This window comes from Elaeis guineensis, chromosome 1 (genome assembly GCF_000442705.2).
Source record: "Elaeis guineensis isolate ETL-2024a chromosome 1, EG11, whole genome shotgun sequence".
Classification (NCBI taxonomy): Eukaryota; Viridiplantae; Streptophyta; class Magnoliopsida; order Arecales; family Arecaceae; genus Elaeis; species Elaeis guineensis.
Genome location: NC_025993.2, coordinates 27,539,178 through 27,561,677, shown reverse-complemented (window position 1 = coordinate 27,561,677; position 22,500 = coordinate 27,539,178). Strand labels below are relative to the sequence as shown.

The 22,500-nt window shown below is 46.0% G+C and overlaps 1 protein-coding gene across 3 annotated transcripts in view; it reads right to left on the bottom strand.

The window, feature by feature from the left end:
• The window catches only part of LOC105034160 (LRR receptor-like serine/threonine-protein kinase IOS1), a 49,482-nt gene that overhangs the window by 7,870 nt on the left and 19,112 nt on the right, over window positions 1–22,500 (bottom strand). For 2 of the 3 annotated variants that reach the window (XM_073251564.1, XM_073251572.1), the window contains 6 exons: window positions 7,871–8,355; window positions 6,141–6,276; window positions 5,980–6,051; window positions 4,009–4,080; window positions 3,817–3,897; window positions 3,501–3,685 (listed from right to left, as the gene is read on the bottom strand). In XM_073251564.1, the coding sequence (XP_073107665.1) occupies window positions 3,501–3,685; window positions 3,817–3,897; window positions 4,009–4,080; window positions 5,980–6,051; window positions 6,141–6,276; window positions 7,871–8,355 (1,031 nt within the window). The remainder of the gene's footprint in view (window positions 1–3,500; window positions 3,686–3,816; window positions 3,898–4,008; window positions 4,081–5,979; window positions 6,052–6,140; window positions 6,277–7,870; window positions 8,356–22,500) is intronic. The other variant, XM_073251566.1, reaches the window with a different exon arrangement.

Here is a 22,500-nt window from a genome sequence, read left to right as displayed (position 1 = left end):
GAAAGTCCTCCAAGAGATGGGCTCCCTTTTAAGAAACCTCCAACCCCACTTGGAAAGAAAAGTAATGTTAGAGATCTCTAATTCGAAGCCCTCTTTGACCTTTGGAAATGCAAATTTTATTCAAATTCACTTTGCAAGAAAGCCCATTAACATGATCTCTGCCTTTCTATAGAAATGCTCTTCTTAGCCGGTCTATTTTTTTTATGACCCATGCTGGCAATTTAAAGAGAGACATATAATAAACAAACAAAGCCAAAAGAATGTTGTTAATGAAAATGAGTCTTCCTCCAAAAGAAAGGAATTTTTCTTTTCATGCCACAAGTTTGCATTCAATTTTTTGGATGAGAAGTAACCAATATGATTTAGAAAGGTTTTTTGCCTTTAAAGGAGGGCCTAGGTGGAGAGGAGAAGACTTGTGGTTCAAAAAGGATAACCAATCCTCAGAAAAGAACAAATTTGGATTGATAGGAGAGATTGAATCTATTTAAGAGAGAAATCTTTATGAGCGAGCAATCTAAAAGGGAATCAAAATTGAGCATGTCAAAGGCCTTAGAAAAGTCTAACTTACAAATGATACCTTCCAAGCCTCTTCACTAGCAAAGAAGAGAGCTTCATTAACACAAATAATATTGTCCATGATTGAGCAACACATAGGCAAGTTGAGCGTAATTCACCAAGAGACCCAAGAATGGATGAAGGCGGGTAGCAAGGACTATTTTGATGCAACCATTGATCAAACTAATTGGATTAAAATCTAAAGGAGTGTTTGTAACTACTTTTTTGGGGATGAGAGTAAGACATGTATAGTTGAGATGAGAGAAGCTCAATTTATCCTTATGAATCTAATTGAAAAGGGCCATAATATCATTCCTGATAAGATCCCAGAAATGCTGATAAAAACAGAACTCATCTCTATCGGGACTCTTATCCCTATTAAAAATGAAGATGGCTTCTTTAACTTCTTTCAGCAACAAAGTGGGGCAGCCAAAGCCTCAAGATTTAAGGTAAGGGATGGGCAAAGCTAATCCCAATCAAAATTGATAGGGATATCTATAGATTTATTGAAAACCCTCAAGAAGAAAGAGGTGGAATTCAAAATATTCTCAGCATCCTTGAAGGATTGCCCATTCCATGATAGGTGAGAAATTCGATTAATTTTTTGCTGAAAATTATCGACTTTATGAAAATAAGCAGTGTTATTATCACTTTCCTTGAGCCATTTAAACTTGGCACTATGCTTCTCTCTTTATTTTTGTAGATAAGAAGCAGCTCCTTTCTAAAAGCGATTCTATTTTGCAGCTTCGAATCAAATCAAGAGCAGGTTTCTCCCTTGCGGTCCAACATGATGATTTTACCAAGGAGATTAGCTTTTTGGGCCCTTTCAGCTACCCTAGTTTTGGGACTCCAAGATTTAAGTGTGGCCTTGGTCTTCCTCAGCTTCAGCACAGGGGTGGCAGTAGCATCATTAGTTAGAGGAATGGAGTGCCAAGCATTTGCCACAATTTCATTGATGGAATTGTGAGACAGCTATGATCTTTTGAATCTGAATGGACCATTTATTTTAGGCAAGGAGTTGATAGAAAGAAGAATAGGAGCGTGGTCTAAGCAAGAATTTGCAAGAGTTGATTGGTCAGAGTTTGGACAGAGGCCGTCCCACTCAGAAGAGGTAAGAAAAGGCCCAATTTGGCCATAATAGGCAGGTCCCTTCTAATAGACAAGTGAAATCCTGACCTTTAATAGGAAGGTCAATTAATTGAAAGGAGCTGATGAGATAATTGGAGAAATCCACCGTGACTTGATGCGGTTGTGGATCATTGTTGCACTCATCAAGCTTGTGTGCAAATCCCCACCAATAACCTAAGGATCCGAAAAGAGTGCTCTAATTAGAAAGAGTTCCTCCCAAAAAAAAAGAAGCTTCTGATCATTATTAGAAGGATTATACACGATAGTGAAGCTCCAAGAAGAGTTCAAAACTCACCAGGAATAATCAAGGAAAGAGTTTCCTACTTCAAAAGATTGAAATAAACTGAGTTCCAACTCAGAAGGATTCCACTGGTTGAGCCGATAGCATTCAAAGCTAACCAGGAGTCCACTTAACCTCCAAAAAGAGATCGAAGTATGGAGGGAGTAACCCAATCAAGTTTGGATTCTTGGTTACTCCAAGACTCACAAGCACAACCAGAAGAGATTATTAAATCCTTACTCTTTCTTTTGAAGGGCTCACCAAGGTCCATAATATTCCAGCATAAAATGGACATAAGGACGGGAGAAACTCAAGCACAACATGAGAGAACAAAAGGCAGCTGGGTTAATGGGCCTCTGCCTCATCTTCTCGTTTTCCAACTCCAAAATTAATCGCAGAATTTTCTCTACGTCTGCGTGTTGGACACAAAGAAACCATATTGTCTTGCCCATTGAAGAAGAGTATCGCAAGACAACGCATGAAGAGTTCCTACAGCATGACTTGATACATTTTTGTGTGTAGAATTCTAAGTGCAATCCTTTTTTGTGGTAAAATCAATTCATTGGATTTGCTATTGCTTTAACTCTAACTCTTAGTTCCTTAGCTATTATTGATGCTAAACCCATCACTATTATCATAAATTTTAGTGATGACAATGGTAATAGCATTTGTGACAACATGCTGTCATCACTATCATTATAAATATAAGTGAATAGTGATGATATGGTCATCACTATTGATTTGATTAATAATGATTAATTTTGAAAATTATCACCAACATATTAGTGACTCGACATAACTGTATGTGGGTGATGGTCTAAAATATCATCACAAAAACTATTAGTGACGACAATTTATATTTTTAATGATAATTTTTATTATCACTATGAATCCATTTTTTTTTGTAGTAGTACCTTTTGTTCCATTTACTGTCTTTGAGAAGAATTGCCATGAATTCTCTTGATTATTTTTTTCTAAAAAAAATAAAAAATGATGAAGTTATCATAAATAGATTTGGAGACAACTTAAATGTGTCAATGAATGGTAACAAAGGTTCTTGGTGCTATATTCCTGGGGTTTGCGCTTTGGAAGGTCAAATCCTGGGTAAGCATTTTTTTTTTTTTCCCAAAAAAAAAGATTATATTAGTATTGGGTCCATGATAAATCATAATATTAGCCATCACAAAACGATCGACATATCCGGAGACTACTGGACCTTGGTTTAACACTCTACGTAAGCATGTTAAAACATGATTATGGCGTGCGTGATGGGTCATGCATAGATGGTTGCTGTTATCACTGCCTTAGATGCATAATGCATGGCAAAACAAATGCATGTCCAAATGGCATCCGCATAGGATGCATGAATGAAGACATGATTCGTGACTGCTGATGTGCCATGTTTGGTACATCTAGGGAAGCCACAATGACGACCATGTACGATTAATCTGCTCCCTATTAAATAACCTGCGAGCAACTATGGTTCAGACCTTTTTTTTTTTTTTTTTTTTTTTTTTTTTGACTACTTAAAACTCACATGGCGGGGTTGGTGTTTTTCTCCTCCTTTGGCGCCGTACCACCACTACTATGATCGCCAATAGGATTAGTGAAGCCAGAATCACTGCAATGACGACAATGACTGCAGTAGCAAGCGTCTTCTTTTTTCCATGATCATCTACGCATTCGTTCCCGTTGGTGCACAGACCCGGGTTATTTTCCGTCCTAATATAGACAAAGATCCTCAAATTAATATCAGAATCCAGGGTGGTTATAAAGGAACCTTTTTTAATTTCCCCTATGAAGCAGCATGGGTGTTAATTATACCGAGAGTGAATTGGATAAATGAAGCAAACCTTAACTCTAGAAAGCCATTTTCTTGCTTTTGACGGAGTGCCTTTGGGATCGATCCATTGAGTTGGTTGTTTGACAAATTTCTGAAAATACTAGATCATCAATATTCTACATGTATATCCGGCATATGAGTTTCTAACGAGATTAGCTTTTTCTTTTTTCTTGAGAAGTAACAGAGACTAGCTTAAGCTTACAGCATGCGAAGGGAATTCAATCCTGACAGAAAATTTGGTATTGGGCCGGTGAAGTTATTGTTTGATAAGTCCCTGAAACAAAAGGCAACCAAGACATGATGATTTGTGAAGGATTCTATTGACATAAAAAATTGCCATATTAGGTTGGATGTAAAGTTAGAGGTGGTTTATACCAAACTTCAGACAGAAGTATCTTCAATATAAGAAAACAAGGGAAGACATGCGAGTATAGCTAGAAGCCTTCTTGCTCACATAGAGAAAAAGAGAGTCAAACTTGGCAATACTCGAGTGGATCTCTACTTTAGATCCATTCAAATCTGAGCTATTAAATATGATCTACTATATCTAAAATGCTTACAAACTAAAAATTATATGATTTAGATATCTTAATCTATACATCAAGTAGTCAAAAATTTGAACAATGTAAATAAAATATTAAATTATATATATTTTTTGATCGCTTGATACATGGATCAGGAGTCTCTAAATTTCTTAATTTTTTATCTTTACATATTTTAGAGGTAATAGATCACATTCATTAGCTCGGATCGTCGAGGTGGGAATCTCATTGTCCAATGTAGATCTAACTGAATCTCAATGAAGATCCATTCAAGTATAGTCAAGTCCAACTCTATCTCAACATATATATATATATAGAGAGAGAGAGAGAGAAAATTAAATCCTATAGAACTATTTCATAGAAATTCATTGATATCTTTTTTTTATGAAGCAAATTGACTTTGACTCCTAAATGATTCAAATTACTTTTGGTTTTAATGTAACAAAAGATTTTTTTTTTATATGAAAAAGCCTCGTATCAATAATTATGATCTTACATATGGACAATTCCTCAATATTTTATTTAGCAGCAATAAAATATTTATTTTATGCATTAGTAAAAAATACTTATATATCTAAAATGAAAAACAGTAGAAATTGTTACCACACTTACCGAATGTTGACTTCAAGTCCCTATTAGCTAGGTCATGCAGGCCAATTGTTCGTATTATTCATCAAATCCTACTTTTTTTTTTTTTTTTTGCTTCATAATTTCTACCTCAAGTTGGGATCCTTTATACCTGGATGTATATATAAACAAGAGATAAGGAGTTCGGCTTCGGTTGGAGTTTACATCTGAGATCGACATAGGATAGAAAAGATAGGGAGTAGCCACTACGAGTCTCAAAAAATGTATATGCATTATGATAACTTCTCAAAAAAAGACAAGAAATGTTCAACAATCTACCACTATAAACAAAAATGCATTTTTATCCATTAAATCTCAAATTGCAGTAGTCAATCTAATGTGCATATACAATGCATGGAAAGTTGTATTATCAATTTTGCTCAAAAAATTATATTATATATTTCCACATCATAGTCTATCCACCCTATTAAGCATACCTCCTGCAAAACCTCCTGCAAATTGAGATATAATCGAGTGATGAGACCCCTTTATCATAGATCATAGATTAAGACTTTGATGGTACCTCAATATTTAACCTCTCTGATATTAAATAATAATGTTTTAATCATTAGTTTCAATTATTTTACCGAAAAGAAAAAATCTTAACCGCTCACATATACTGCACTTGATTTTCCATGTCTCACATTACAAATTGAGATTTTAAGTGTATATTGTTTAATGAAATGATTTTTTTTCAAGGACTACTTATCCAAGATCGGCTATCAACACCCTTCCCATCTGCGACCATTCACAAAAAGAAGAATAAGGAAAAAAATGGTTTAGGCATGCAGAAGATTGGTTGTTACATCAACATCATTAAAGGTGATCATGTTTGCAAATTAATTTCTTTACCCCTTAATTACCAACTTGGGAATTTTTTTTTTGATCCTTATGTAACCAAGTTGGCTAGAGTATAGGTATCTGCCGCTACTCTTATTAAAGAGGTGCAGCAAAAATTTTTTGCATATGACTTAAACTTGTGAGCGGTAGATTTCGATACTTACAAGTACTCGATGGCCTTAAGGTTGTCAATAGCATTGGGTATATTACCGGTCAGTCTTAGTGAGGATAAGTTTCTGCAAAGCAAATGAAACAATATAAATAGTTTAGTCTTGATATTACTAATATGTTTTAGAAATTTAAAAAAAAAATCAAAAAGGCTTACATAGATGTTACTCTTGGAGGATTAGAGCTGGAAAATGTACAAAGTATGCCTTTCCAAGTGAAGTCCTGTGGAGCACACGCATCACCTTGCCAAATCTTCATATCGTACAATTGCTTGAGGTCCATCATAGCACGAACTAGCATGTTCATAAGGAAAACAAAAGGCTACCTCTTATGCTATATATAATGCAGTCTTGAAGAAAATAAAGCAACATATTTCATACATCTCCCTCCTCCCCCTCCCCCCCCCCCCCCAACCCCAACACAAACACACACACACACATGCATGCATGTATATATATACGCATGTATGTATGTATGTACATGGGATAGATTAAGGTTGATCTGATTTGGGCTCAGATTCAGTCAGATCAATATTGGACAATAGAGGTTCTACATCGATGATCCAAGCATTGGATATGACCTATTATCTCAAAACTACTTGCATAACAAAAATTATATGATTTAGAGACCTCTAACATATGATAAAAAATATATATTATTTAATTATATTTATGTTTTTCAATTTTTGATTACTTGATGCATAGACTAAGGGTCTACAAATCATATAATTTTTTATATGAAAGTGATTTTGAGGTACTAGATCATATGTAATGGCTCAAGTCATTGATATAGGACCCCTATTATCTAATTTTGACCTGACTAGATCCTCTCTCTCTCTCTCTCTCTCTCTCTCTATATATATATATATATATATATATATATATATATATATATATTTTTTTTTTTTTTTTTTTTTTTTTTTTTTGTGGAAAAAGAAAAAGTTCTCCAAAGAAAAAGAAAAACTCAATCACATTTCATATATTAGTGTCCTATTTTTCACTATCTAAAAGGTTGAATGATCCTTATTTTTTAAAAAAAAATTTATCCAACACAATCAAATATAGTTGGATATCTTAAAGATTCAAGAAATTGTGTAAGGTCTTTCATGTGAAGGATGACCACCCAATCATGTCTCAGAGAGATTTGAGATGCATGATCAAGGGTAATCACGCCTATGTATGATGGCGACTAATCATGCATGTCAAAATACGATCCAGTGATCATCCATGTATGAAAGACTGCCATGGTGTTTCACGTAAAAGAATTAAACATAGGACACTCAAGATACAAAAGATATGGTGCTTAGTTTTCCTACTTTTGTTATTCAATAATAGTATGTTTTTAGAGAAGTAGTGTTACTAATATATATATATATATATATATATATATATGGGTAGACTTGAGTAAGATCGATCGGATTCGGACTCAGGTCCGATCAGATTAAAACAGAAGAATAGAGTTCTATATCAATGATCCAAGCCATTGGATATGATCTACTACCTCAAAACTATTTGCACACAAAAAATCATATGATTTGAAGACCCCTAATCTAGGTATCAAGTGATCAAAAAATACATCTAATTCAATTGATATATACGTATATATACATATACATATATATACACATACATATATATATCTATACACATATATATACATATATATATATACATACATATACATATATATACATATATACACACACACATATATACATATGTGTGTGTGTGTGTGTGTGTGTGGTTAAAGAGATATTAGCCTTGGTTAAAAGTTGAGAAATAATATACATATATATATATACATACATATATATATGTGTGTGTGTGTGTGTGTGTGTGGTTAAAGAGATATTAGCCTTGGTTAAAAGTTGAGAAATAATATACATACCATCTGTTCTATCGGATGCCAAATTTGGTAGGAGAAGAGTACTGTAGAGCTCTATGGCATTGAGGATTGGAGGAAGGATGGAATCGGCCGCCTTGGTTATGTTAAATTGATACCGAGTAGAAGACCCAAGCTCATATGTGAGAGGTATGTGAGTTGATAGTAAGTACGTAGGCTGGAAATTCCTCTTAAGAACTTGCCCATTCATGATCACGTCGATTAATCTTGTCCTATTCGGGGGGAGGTAGTCAAACTCAGCGAAGTGCATGTAGATACAGTATGAGGGACGAACAAATCCACTCTGCGAGTCCCAGTAAAATTCTAATATAGTATTATTTGATGGAGTGACTGCGCTGCTCATAACGATGGACGGCACCTTGAAGGCATCCCCACGTATAATTTGGATGGTCTCTGAAGTATTTATACGAAGCCAGAGAGGTTCGAAGTTGTGCGTCCACCAGATGCGATCATAGGTGTCATTTGGATACCTAAAGATTAACAATTCAACATTAAAGAAGTCATTATGGAAGTGCATGATTTCCACTACTGAACCGCAAAAATATTCATATTTGCATACAGTCTAATGGACGCACGCGCGCACACAGGAAATATAGCTAATATAAAGGTACCTCTACAGCAGCACTAAACAGATTGATCCTAATCAGATGATTGAGGCGAACATTATAAATATATCTATAGAGAGAGTAGAGCCGTACATGGACACTCATATAATAGTTCTAAAAATATTGGTCTTTATCGAATGATTGACGCCCCATATTGATAAGATCTAATATCTCTAAATTATTTATGATCAAAAATTATGTAATATGGAAGCCCGCACCTATACATCTAGTGATTTGAAATGAATAGTTTAAAAAATATGAAACATGCATCATGTTCTCCTTCTAAATATAATTTTTATTTTTCATACATTCATTTTTGCTTTTTCATATACCTTGGAACTGACCATAGCCAACATGATAGAACCAACCAGAGTTTGCCACAAGCTTACTATGAAGCTTTCACCCCAGCCAATTGACTCTCACCATGTGGCTCGTCCAAGGATGCCTGGAGATGCCCAGATCTTTCCCCATTTGGCTACAATTGGCCTCTGATGGCAAACAATTTTCATAACCATGCGACACGTGGAAATTGGCTTGTGGGAGAATCACCTGTACAATATCTTATGGATGTGTGAGAAGTTATTCCAAATATCCAATTCATATATCCTAAGATTTCATAGCAATGGATACTAGCTCTCATTTATATAAATTGGTCCAACAAGGGTACCAAGTCTAGATCCTAAGTTTAAAGTTCTAAGCTCTCTACTCTAAGTGCTCTAGAGTTTTCATCTCTATCACTCACACAGCACCTCCGTCATTTTCTTAAGACTTATCTAACTTAAGTATCAAAGGATTTTCCACCGTACACTCTTCAACAAGAGAGCTTCTCTATCTGTGGTGTTTCAAGACTAGGATGGACATTGGAGTGGTGGTTTGATTGTAATCTCCTTAGCCATTAATCAAGTGCAACCGATCCAAGTATCATCACATCTAAGTCTCATCAACCATCATCCACTAGCTAGGGAGGCGCATCGAGATCTATGACCAACTCCCTTGGTCCGTAAAGCGCTTCGTCAAGCCCTCTAGCACAGCAACCAGCTTAACGGTCTAGTCAAACCAGCTCCTAGCAGCAACAAATTGGTGCTAGCAGAAGGGTCTTAATCCCATCACTAAATATTTTATCCCATAGTAGCCATAAAATCTCGAAGGGCATAGCAGCTACATCGACTGCCCAGCTAGATACACTAGTGGAGTCCGATGGCTCTATGTAGAGTCTCTGGAGGGCTCTACCTCCAATGGATATGCAGACAGCTCTAGTGGTCATTGCTAAGCAATTCTAGATACTTTTACAATAGATTTAAGCACTAACTATAATCGTTCAAAGCCTATAATAAGCTGCCATAAACTTTTAGTACAACAGTAGCACCAAGAGGCTCATAAATTGAGTGCTCATGGAGTCCCAATACGACCGAGCCAACACCCTCCTCTACAAAGTCTCTAGAAGACCCATCACTCCTACTCTTCGATCACCTCACCAAAGCCTAGAGCAAGTTTCTCATTGCCATCATTCTCATCCTTAGAGTCCAAGAAAGGTATCTCATAGCCATCACTCATACATGGAGCCTAGAATGAGGTAAGAAGTGCTTATCCTCTAACTCTTTATCTTCACAGAAAGATTCAATGATCGGCCATTCTTCTCTCTAACGACCTAAGAAAGGCTCCAAGAAGAGGTGGACATTGACCGCAAGCTAAAGGAGATAGATCGGTACCTTGAAGCATTGCGAGAACATTAGGCCCGACTTGGGAACAACCTGAAATTCTACACTAAGCCCTCATTTTCAGCAAGGGTCATGGAGGAACCCATTCCCCCTTGGTTCAGGATGCTACAGCTCGAGACCTATGATGACACCACCAACAACTTGGATCACCTAGAGAGCTTCAAAGCTCTCATGATGCTTTAGGGAGCAATTGATTTGGTGATCATAAGGCCTTCCCAGCTACTCTTCAAAAGATAATCTGGATGTGGTATGCCAAGATTCAATTGATCTCCATTCACTCCTTTAAGGAGTTCAGCAAGATGTTTGCTGCCAAGTTCAAGAGTAGTAGGAGGACTCCATCACCCTCTTCACCATCAAACAATGGGAGGACGAGTCCCTTTGGGACTATCTCAACCATTTCAATATGGTTACTTTGGAGATCCTGACTTGAATCACTCAGTCACGATGTCAACTATAAGAAGAGGGTTGAAGACAAGCTGATTCTTCTTCTCTCTAGAAATGAGTTCCTTAAATGACTATACTGAGCTCCTAGTCAGAGCAGACAAGTATATCAATGCTGAAGAGCCCATGATATATCATCATAGTGATAAGATAAGCAAAAAGAAGAATAAGTGGGCTAGGGACAATATGAGCAAATCTCGTAAGAAGCTCAAGAAAGATGAGGAGAATTCTCGCCAACCAAGTGATCCTTCTTAGAGGTTCAAAAGCTACACACCTCTTAACACCTCTCAAGAATTGAGAGTTTGTTAAGTGGGTCAAGAAGATGAGGTCAAATGCTCGCAAGGATACAAAATAAGTTCTGCCACTTCCATTGCGACTATAGGCATGATATTGAGGATTGCTATTAGCTAAAGAATAAAATTGAGAGCTTAATCAGGTGGAGTTTCTTCGGTACCTATGTCAACCACTTGTAAGATAGAGGTGATTTTGGTTACGGACAACCTACTCTTGAGCAACAGTTTGACAATCAGCCAACTATGGGATTCATCAACATCATCTTAAATGATTAGTGGCTGATGGAACCATCTCGATTGCATGAAGGACTTATGTTCATGCAGCCCAAATAAAAAACTCAACTCTAAAGGGGCAAAGATTAGCCGAAGTCATCTTCTTCTAAAATGCTAATACTGAGGACATCCAGACTCTCCATAATAATACTACTGTAGTTTTCCTCACTATTGCAAACTATGATGTAAAATGAATTTTGGTTGATAATAGAAGCTTGTAAATGCCTTACTTTATGATGCTTTTTGCAAAATGAACCTATTGATGGATCAATTTCAGAAGATCAACTCTCTTTTGATCAAATGCTCTAGAAATTCTATCTCCATGGAAGGTGTCATCTCCTTTCCTATTACTGTTGGACAACCAACAAGACAGACCACTATGATGCTTGATTTCTTGATTACCAAGGCAGAAATACAAGGCGACTATGTGCTCATCTGATAATGCTATATTGCAATCCTCAAAGACAAGAAATTAGTGAAAATGCTACCAATCAAGGGTTTCAATGCCCAAGATTAGCAAAGGCAGCAACACAAAAAACTAGCCAAGAAACTTCTTCTAGTCTCCTTTGATGAATCAAACCTGAGCAGAATAGCATAGATCGGAGCTCAGTTGGATGAAGCCTCTAAAGCTTGACTTGTGGACTTGCTATGAGCTAATGCCTATATCTTTGCCTGATTAGTCTCAAACATATATGGCATTAGTTCAAATATTATTGTCTATAGGTTGAACATAGATTCAACATATGGATCTATCCTATAAAAGAAGAGCAGATTTGTCTTAGAAAAATAATAAGACATTGATGAGAAAGTGGATAAGCCTTTCAACATAGGTAGAGATGAAAGTAGATCGAATAATATCCATCCGGATCTATTTTCATATCAGAATCTATTAATATATGGATAAAAATTTATACATTTGACTAATATCTATATCTATATATATATTTATTATAGAAAAATAGATATAGATATATATAGACAACTATCCAATCCGTATCCAAATATTTGATTCTATTTGTAATTCTATTTAATTTTATTTATCACTTAGGAGCTTTTAAGGACAATACATAACCACAATAACATATTATAAATTTTATTTAACATCTATTTAGTAATCTCTTTAATTCTGTGGTCATAAAATTTAATTATCCGACTTATATCTATATTTGTATCTATTCTTTTAGTATCCAATTTGTATCCATATTTGAATAAAGTAAATATGGATATAAATTTTTGCATCCAACAAATATCCATATCCTTATCTATATTTGACAAACAAAATAATTATGGATATGGATATGTCAGTATCTGATCCATATCCGATCCGATTTCAGTCCTAAGCACAGGTTTCATATATGAGATAAACTACCTGGATTGGTTGGCTAATGTTGTCTTCGTCAAGAATGTGAATAAAAAATGGTGGGTATATATTGATTTTATTGATCATAATAAAGTTTGCCCTAAGGGCGCTAGATGTTGAGCTTCATGGATGCATTCTTGGATTATAATTAAATTCAAATAATACCCGAGGATGAGGAAGAAACCTTCTTTATCACCAACAAAGAGCTCTACAATTACAAAGTTATACCCCTTCCTAACTAAAAAATGCAAAAGCCACCTACCACAGCCTTATCAACAAGATCTTCACGGATTAGATCTGTTGGTGCAGAAATCTGTTCGCACCGGGGAAGCTGGAGTCGGAGAAGCCGCGGTCGCCGTCGCCGGGACCTACAAGGGAAGTCTAAACCGGAGGTGGGGTTGCTCCGGCAAGACCCTCCGACGCTCAAGTCAGTACTCTGCCTCAACAAGAATGGAGTGCTCGAACGGAGAATTTAGCAGAGTTTTGAGATAGCCAAGAGAGCTTAGAGAATAACGTATCTGGGTCCCCTTTTATAGGCGGGGGAGGCAGCGGGCCGATGGCGACGTTTGTAACCGTCTGGTAGTGGGCCGCCCACAGTCAGGGGAATTGATTGCAGAAGATAGTGGGGTTGACGCGTGGGTATCGTCGCGGCTTGCCACGTGGAATCTGTTACGCTGGGTGGAGCAGCATCCGTTGTCGTGACTTGCCAGCAGCTGGGAGAATCGCATGGAATCCGTCGCAGGGGGTGGAGTAGATCCGTGGCCGTTACTGCGGCCTATCAGGGGGTAGTGGAGCTGTGCAGAATCTGCTACGAGAGGTGGAGCAGGGCGGCGATGGCTGCTGTGGCCTGTCAGGGAATGATGAAACTGTGCGGAGTCCGCCATAAAAAGCGAAGCAGGATCGTGGGTGGAGTCTGACCTCTGGGGGAGCCCGGTTGGAACCCTCTTGAAGCTGAAGTCGGGGACGGAGCCCGGATTCCGTGGGAGTCCGGGCGGAACCGCAATTCATGTCGGCGGTGGAGCCCGACTCCCGTAGGAGTCCGGGCGGAACTATTCTGATGTCGGCGGTGGAGCCCGGCTCCCGTAGGAGTCCGGGTGGAACCATTCTGATGTCGGCGGTGGAGCCCGGCTCCCGTAGGAGTCCGGGCGGAACCATTCTGATGTCGGTGGTGGAGCCCGGCTCCCGTAGGAGTCCGAGCAGAACCATTCTGATGTCGGTGGTGGAGCCCAGCTCCCGTAGGAGTCCGGGCGGAACCATTCTGATGTCGGCGGTGGAGCTCGGCTCCCGTAGGAGTCCGGACGGAACCATTCTGATGTCGGCGGTGGAGCCCGACTCCCGTAGGAGTCCGGGCGGAACCATTCTGATGTCGGCGGTGGAGCCCGGCTCCCATAGGAGTCCGGGCGGAACCATTCTGATGTCGGCGGTGGAGCCCGACTCCCGTAGGAGTCCGGACGGAACCATTCTGATGTCGGTGGTGGAGCCCGGCTCCCGTAGGAGTCCGGGCGGAACTATTCTGATGTCGGCGGTGGAGCCCGGCTCCCGTAGGAGTCCGGGCGGAACCATTCTGATGTCGGTGGTGGAGCCCGGCTCCCGTAGGAGTCCGGGCGGAACCATTCTGATGTCGGCGGTGGAGCCCGGCTCCCGTAGGAGTCCGGGCGGAACCATTCTGATGTCGGCGGTGGAGCCCGGCTCCCGTAGGAGTCCGGGCGGAACCATTCTGATGTCGGTGGTGGAGCCCGGCTCCCGTAGGAGTCCGGGCGGAACCATTCTGATGTCGGCGGTGGAGCCCGGCTCCCGTAGGAGTCCGGGCGGAACCATTCTGATGTCGGCGGTGGAACCTGGCTCCCGTAGGAGTCCGGGCGGAACCATTCTGATGTCGGTGGTGGAGCCCGGCTCCCGTAGGAGTCCGGGCGGAACCATTCTGATGTCGGCGGTGGAGCCCGGCTCCCGTAGGAGTCCGGACGGAACCATTCTGATGTCGGCGGTGGAGCCCGGCTCCCGTAGGAGTCCGGGCGGAACCATTCTGATGTCGGCGGTGGAGCCCGGCTCCCGTAGGAGTCCGGGCGGAACCATTCTGATGTCGGCGGTGGAGCCCGGCTCCCGTAGGAGTCCGGGCGGAACCATTCTGATGTCGGTGGTGGAGCCCGGCTCCCGTAGGAGTCCGGGCGGAACCATTCTGATGTCGGCGGTGGAGCCCGGCTCCCGTAGGAGTCCGGACGGAACCATTCTGATGTCGGCGGTGGAGCCCGGCTCCCGTAGGAGTCCGGGCGGAACCATTCTGATGTCGGCGGTGGAGCCCGGCTCCCGTAGGAGTCCGGGCGGAACCATTCTGATGTCGGCGGTGGAGCCCGGCTCCCGTAGGATTCCGGGCGGAACCATTCTGATGTCGGTTCTGCTAAGGGTTTCAGCCGTGGGTATTTTATACCCAACACCAGTCCCCCTACTTTCGAGTTTGAATTTCAAACGAAGGAAGTACAGAGAGGGAGAGAGACATAGCTGAAACCGTCCCTTCGAATCCTGCGCACTGCCGCCTCCAGATATTTTGGGCATTAAATGAGCACGTGCCGGGGTCTTTTCGAGATGGGGTGATATGAGGGGGCGCTTCGAGAATCCCGCAGGTACACTGGCCCAGGTACGACGCAATTATGGCCCTGCCAACCGCCAGCCGCCTTTAGTCGTCTGCCGCTGGGAGTGGGACATGTGTCGAGCGCGGACTGGCCTGGGGGGATTCGAGATCATTATGGCGCCGGATCCCAGGGTCTATTTAAACCCGTCCTCCCCCCTTTAGGCGTCCTACTCCATTTCTGATTTTCGCCGGCGTCTGTCATCTCCCTGAGAGCCTGCTCTCACGAACGCCCATTCGAGCCGTAGGCGCCTTCCGTCTTTCGCCCCCCGGGTCCTCAGAGCAAGATAGGTTAGTGCCCCCTTCTTTTCACCGCCTAGGGATCTTTTGTCTTTTCATTCTCTTCGTGTCTTCCTCCGAGTTGACTTTTGGCGTTTCGTTCTCCTCTCGATTTGCCTTTCTAGGGCCCTTTAGGTTTTCCCCCAAAAAATGTCTTCTGAATCTTCTGTCCCCGTAAGTTCTGGGAGTTCTTCTGCTTCGAACCCCCAGGCCCCCGTTTCCGCGGATGAACCCACGCTCGGGGCAGGGCCTCGCCCGGTTTTCGCGCCGGGCGCCATCTCGTGTTCGTCGACTCCGGACGAACTTCTCCTGATAAGGGTTCGATACGGGGTCCCTGCGGAGTACGACCTGGAGCTCCCTGGCCCCTCTGATAGGGCCAGCGCTCCCCCTCCTGGCCGCTTTTGCCTGTACCAGGAGGCCTTTCGTGCCGGGCTTCGGCTTCCGCTCTCAAACTTTGTCGCCGCCTTCTTTCGCTTTTTAGATATTTCACTTGCTTCTGTTGCCCCGAATTCCTTTAGGTTTTTGATAGGATTTCTCTCTCTCTGCCATATAGCCGAGGTCCAGCCATCCCTCTCCTTATTCAGACATTTCTACACCTTCAAACGCCATCCTTCAGCGAAGGACTGGTGGTACTTCTCCCCTCAGTTTGGTAAGAAGGGGTTGCTGAAGGGCGCCCCTTCTTCGATTCACAACTGGAAGGGGAAATTCCTCTTTGTCTACTGCCCGACCTTAGAACTAGGTCTGCCCCGTTGGGGGGCTCTAAGGGATTCCGTCCGTCGGGCTCCCAGCCTAGGAGAGGACGACCTCCAGGCCGCCCAGAAGCTTCTGAGTTACCCCGCTCCTTCCCTTCCTAACCTTCTGAGGGAGCCGCTTCTTTTCAACATCGGCCTGAGCCCCCAGGATCCAGCAAGTATTTATCCTTTCTCGCCTTCTTTTTGTTTATCTTTTCTCTCCTCTTCTTTTTTTTTTTTTTTTTTTTTTTTTTTTTTTGACTCCGGACTGATCGATGTTGCTTCTTTTTCTTCTTCTTCTCTCCCCCCCCCTTTTTCTTTAGCAATGGACGCCGAAGCCACGCGGATGCTCGCCAAGTCCATGAGAGCCCAGAAGAGAAAGGGTGCGACGACCTCCGGCTCAGCGAAGAGGGCCAAGGTGGGAGAGACGAGCTTGGTCGCGCCCGTCCAGGCGACCCCGGCCATTGACATTCCTTCGGATGCCGAACTAGTGGTCTCCCGGGCTCCCTCAAGGAGCCCGCCGACCGAGGTCCCCATTCCGGAGGTCCGCCCCGCGGAGGCGCCCGCTGTGGGGAAGAGAAGGAAATCGGTGGCCCGCAGGGCGAGCGGCCACCGAACTGCCGCAGACGAGTCCGTCTGCTCCGAGGGGGGATCGGAGAACCCCTTCAACGACAAGGCCCTGATCAGGCGGCTGCTCGACGGCTGCATTCTGCCCGATGTCGTGGAGAGGATCGACCATGCCGATCCCGATCAGCGGGCCTGGGATACTCTGGGATCCTTTCTTGAGGTAAGCGGATGTTTATTTGCATGATTATTCGATCTTTGTTGTAATTCTTTATCCGTCCTTGCAGATCGGGCACCAGCTCTTCGCCTACGTCGAGGCATCGGGCCGCGCGAGAAGGGACCTTCTCCGAGCGGAGGAGCACTGCCGGGACGAGGCTGCCCATCTTCAGGCGAAGACGGCCGAGGTGGCCGCCCTCCGGGAGGCCCTGGAGAGAGAGAGACAGGACCGGGAAGAGGAAAGACAAGCCCGGGAGGAGGAGAGGCAAGCCCGGGAGGCGGAGAGACGGAGCCTGGAGGAGTCGGTGAGGAAGGCGGAGGTCGAGATCGCCCATCTGGCCGAGCAAACTCCGGTTCTGGTCTCGGAGGCCAGGACCCTTGCGGTGGAGGAATTCAAGGCTTCCGCGGAGATGAGGGAGCTGAACGTCCAGTTCGGCCTGGAGGCATTTACCAAAGGGTTTGAACTTTGCCGGGAGAAGGTGGCCAGCAGATATCCCGACCTTGGCCTCGAATTCTTGGAGGAGTCCGACGACGAGGCCGGCCCCTCGCCCGTCGCTACAGCAGTTGCACCCCCCGCGCCGAACTCTCCACCCCCCGCTCCCGAGGTCTGAGACCTCCGATCTTGTATCTTCCTTTTGTTGTCATGCTTCCTTTTCATTTGTCTTCAAGATCAAATAAAGCCGAATTTCTTTTTGTGGATGATTTTTTCTTCCCTCTGCTCCTTCTTCCCGGCCTTTCTTCTTGTAACGAATCGGTCTTTGACGCTTGCCTCTTCCGATGGCAGTGTCTCGCTGAAGCACTCCCCTTGCCCCTGGGGGTCCCGCTGAAGTCGACCATCCGACGGTTGAAAAAGGAGGTCCTCCACTTGACGAGGAAGCTGAAGAAGTCGGAAGGCGAGCTCCGTCAGGCGAAAAGATGCCACTCTGAGGCCGCTGCCGAGGCCGCCCACTTCAGGAGTATCCAAGTGAGGGCGATCATGGACTACAGTCGGAGGAAGGCGAGCTTTACAAAAGAGCTTGAGGAATGTAAGAAGAGTGCCAGTGACCGAACTTGGGCTCAAGAAGCCAGGATCAGCACCCTTAAAATGGAGCTGTCGGCTGCCAAGAGGAGGATCGGCCAGCTGGAAGGAAACTCATCCCGGCTCACGGTGCGGGATGAGCAGATATGGTCACAAAAAGTTTCCGACCTCCAGAAGCAGCTTCAAGATGCCGAGATGAGCCACGATGTGCAGCGGGCCAGCTGGCGTCGACAGGTAGAGGAGTACAAGGGGAGATTCCACCGATCGGCAGACGAGGTGGTTCGTCTCCAGAGGCAGCTGGTTACTAGGACGCAGCTTGCTAACGTCCAAGATAACGAAGAGCTCCAAGCCCTGAGAGGCACTGTCGAAGGGATTTCTGCCTCACTTGGGGAGAAGACGGCCGAGCTACAACAGATAAAAATTCAACTGGAGCTTGAGCGGAAGGCCATCGCGGACGCAGAGTTGGAGTCTGAAGTGTTGCGGAAGTGGCATCGGGAAGCGGAGGCTGAGGTCCGGCGACTTCGTCAGGCGCTCCAGGACACGCTGCGACAGAAGAAAGAACTAGAAGAAACGGTGGAGAGCCTGAGGCAGTCCTGGTTGAGGGATGCAGGTGGCAACTCAAGGTCGGAGGAGGCAGGGCCCCCTTAGAGCCCCTTTGTCTTCATGTAGCTATTTTCTTTTTGTCGTTTTGTTTTTCCTTCTCTGGCCATTCTGGCTTTGTAGTGTATATATTGAAAATGGAAAAAGGAGCGCTTTGTGTTACCTTATTCACGTGTAGTACTGATAATGTCGATTGTTGGACCTTTCTTGTCGTTTGGCTTGTTTGATGTAGATGTCGCCGTGGGGGGGGGAGCTCCTTCCTTTCATCCGATCTTGTTACGCGGCCGAGTCTTGCCACCATCATTGACCCCTGTCGCAGAAGTGGTGATGGGAGCCCGGCTCCCGTGGGAGTCCGGGGGGAGTCTTACCGGGCGACGGAACCCGGCTCCCGTGGGAGTCCGGGTGAAGCCTGGCTTGGCGGCGGAATCCGACTCCCGTAGGAGTCCGGGTGAAGTCTTGCTTGGCGGCGGCATCCGACTCCCGTAGGAGTCCGGGTGAAGTTTTGCTTGGCGGCGGCACCCGGCTCCCGTAGGAGTCCGGGTGAAGTTTTGCTTGGCGGCGGCACCCGGCTCCCGTAGGAGTCCGGGTGAAGTTTTGCTTGGCGGCGGCACCCGGCTCCCGTAGGAGTCCGGGTGAAGTTTACCTTGGCGACGGTACCCGGCTCCCGTAGGAGCCCGGGTCGTCCATTTTGCTTGGCGGCGGCACCCGGCTCCCGTAGGAGTCCGGGTGAAGTCTTGCTTGGCGGCGGCACCCGGCTCCCGTAGGAGTCCGGGTGAAGTTTTGCTTGGCGGCGGCACCCGGCTCCTGTAGGAGTCTGGGTGAAGTCTTCCCTGGGCGGTGGATCCCGGCTCCCGTAGGAGTCCGGGTGAAGCTTACATTGGCGGCGGTACCCGGCTCCCGTAGGAGCCCGGGTCTTCCATTTTGCTTGAGCCGGTGCGAGGTTCTCGTCATCAGCCTGGCTTGTGGGGGCGCGTTAGGGCGCTGTAAGGCCTCTCCCCCCTCCGGTCTAAAAGAACCGGGCCTTCAACTTTGCTCATGTCAGGACGAGGTTCTCCTCCTGTTCCTGACATGGCTGTGGGGGCACATTAGGGCGTTGCAAGGCCTCTCCCCCCATCCGGTCTAAAAGAACCGGGCCTTTGACTTTGCTCAAGTTAGGGCGAGGTTTTCCTCCTGTCCCTAACAGGGCTGTGGGGCACATTAGGGCGTTGTAAGGCCTCTCCCCCATCCGATCTAAAAGAACCGGGCCTTTGACTTTGCTCAAGTTAGGGCGAGGTTTTCCTCCTGTCCCTAACAGGGCTGTGGGGGCACATTAGGGCGTTGTAAGGCCTCTCCCCCATCCGGTCTAAAAGAACCGGGCCTTTGACTCTGTTCATGTCAGGACGAGGTTCTCCTCCTGTTCCTGACATGGCCGTCGTTTTTGGAGAGGTCATATCCAGTCATAATACATCCGCGTTAAGAAAGAGGAGTGCGTTAGCTAGAAAGAAAAGTAGATTCAAAACGAGATAGTAAGCAATACATTTACAGTTTTCCAGCTCCTCCTTGAGGCCCTCCGGCGATGGAGTCGATGGTCCGATAGGAGGCCGGTCTCCGGGCTGCTCCTCTCTCTTCTGCGGTTCGGGCGGTGGGAGGGCTCTTGGCCGGTCTCCTCTACCCTCAGGCCTGCGGCGGATGAATCTGTCGAGCCGACCTCACTGGATGAGCTCCTCGATCTCGTCCTGGAGCTGGATGCACTCTTCGGTGTCGTGGCCGTGGTCACGGTGGTAGAGGCAGAACTTGTTGGGGTTGCGCTTCTCGGGGTGCGTGCGCATCCTCTCCGGCCTGGGATCAGTTCCCTGACCTCCATCAGTACCTGGGCCTTCGAAGCGTTGAGGGGGGCGTAGCTGCGAAACTTCCCTGGCGGGAACCCCGCCGAAACCTGTTGTCCGGGCTTCTCTGCCTGCGTGCCCGGGAGGGGTATGGGCGCGCTTGTGCCCAGGAAGGGATCGGGAGCGAGGCCGGGCTTCCCTTGGCCTCTTCTCAACTGCGGGCTTGCCAGAATCTCCCGCCTGGTGCTCCCTCGTAGTCTCTTCATCCTTCATTCTAAAGGCCTCTTCCGCTCGGGCGTATCCTTCAGCCCGAGCCAGCAGATCGGCAAAATCCCTGGGGTACTTCTTCTCCAGGGAGTACAAGAGATCATTCTTCTGAAGGCCACCCTTCAGGGCGGCCATGGCAACCGACTGGTCCAAGTTCCGGACCTCCAACGCCGCGATGTTGAAGCGGTTGATGTAGGCCCGTATGGACTCCCTTTCTCTCTGCTTGATGTTGATGAGGGACTCCGAACCTTTCCGGGGACGTCGGCTGCTGACAAAATGGGCCACGAATTGGTGGCTCATTTGGTCGAAGGAAATATGGTACCTGGCTTCAGAGCCGAGTACCAGTTCCTTGCCGCTCCCTTCAACGTAGACGGGAAAGCCCGGCATAAGATGGCGTCGGGAGCGCCGTGGAGCAGCATCATCGTTCGGAAGGCCTCCAGGTGGTCCACCGGGTCCGACGTCCCGTCGTAGCTTTCAACTGGGGGAGCTTGAAATTCGGCGGGATCGGTTCCTGCATGATCATCTGGGAGAAAGGAGGGTCAGTGCAGATATCCTCACCGTAAGCGGGAGGCGCATGGCGGAGTTCTTCGATCCGCCGGTTCATCTCCTGGAGCCTCTGGTCCAGGAAGTCCTCTCGGCTCCGAGTCTCGAGGGTCCTTTGGCAGAACGGGGGCAGGGATCTCCCAGGGGTGGAGTCGTGGTCTGATTGAGGCTCTCCACCCTTGGATTCGCCCTCCGGGAAGACGGGGCGGCTGGCCCAGGTGGCCCGCCCCCGCCGGTTCTGGCCTCCGGAGATGCCCCTCCGGGTGCGCCGACGCTGCGGCTGCTGCGTGCATTGCCTGCACGGCTTCGACGAGTCCCTTTGACCTGCTGCGCCAGCAAGTCAAACTGTTCCGCACCGACCGCGCCGCCGGAGGGGGAGGAGGCTGAGAAACTGGGGGGAGGCGGAGCTTGAATCTGGCCGCGGAGGCCATAGACCGTCGGGTGGACGCCCTGCGCGGAGGCATCGAATGTTGATCTCGCGGGGAAGATTGAGAGCGGGCGACGGGGAAACAGTCGGAGACAGCCCCGTAGAACACTCCTTCAAGAACAAGGGTGCTGCGAAGATTCGCGCCCTCCTTCTAGCGCCAATCCTGTTGGTGCAGAAATCTGTTCGCACCGGGGAAGCTGGAGTCGGAGAAGCCGCGGTCGCCGTCGCCGGGACCTGCAAGGAAGTCTAAACCGGAGGTGGGGTTGCTCCGCAGACCCTCCGACGCTCAAGTCAGTACTCTGCCTCAACAAGAATGGAGTGCCGAATGGAAAATTTAGCAGAGTTTTGAGATAGTCAAGAGAGCTTAGAGAATAACGTATCTGGGTCCCCTTTTATAGGCGGGGGAGGCAGCGGGCCGATGGCGACGTTTGTAACCGTCTGGTAGTGGGCCGCCCACAGTCAGGGGAATTGATTGCAGAAGATAGTGGGGTTGACGCGTGGGTCGCGCTTGCCACGTGGAATCTGTTACGCTGGGTGGAGCAGCATCCGTTGTCATGACTTGCCAGCAACTGGGAGAATCGCATGGAATCCATCGCAGGGGGTGGAGCAGATCCGTGGCCGTTACTCGGGCCTGTCAGGGGGTAGTGGAGCTGTGCAGAATCTGCTACGAGAGGTGGAGCAGGGCGGCGATGGCTGCTGTAGCCTGTCAGGGAATGATGAAACTGTGCGGAGTCCGCCATAAAAAGCGGAGCGGGATCGTGGGTGGAGTCTGACCTCTGGGAGCCCGGTTGGAACCTCTCCTGAAGCTGAAGTCGGGGACGGAGCCCGGATTCCGTGGGAGTCCGGGCGGAA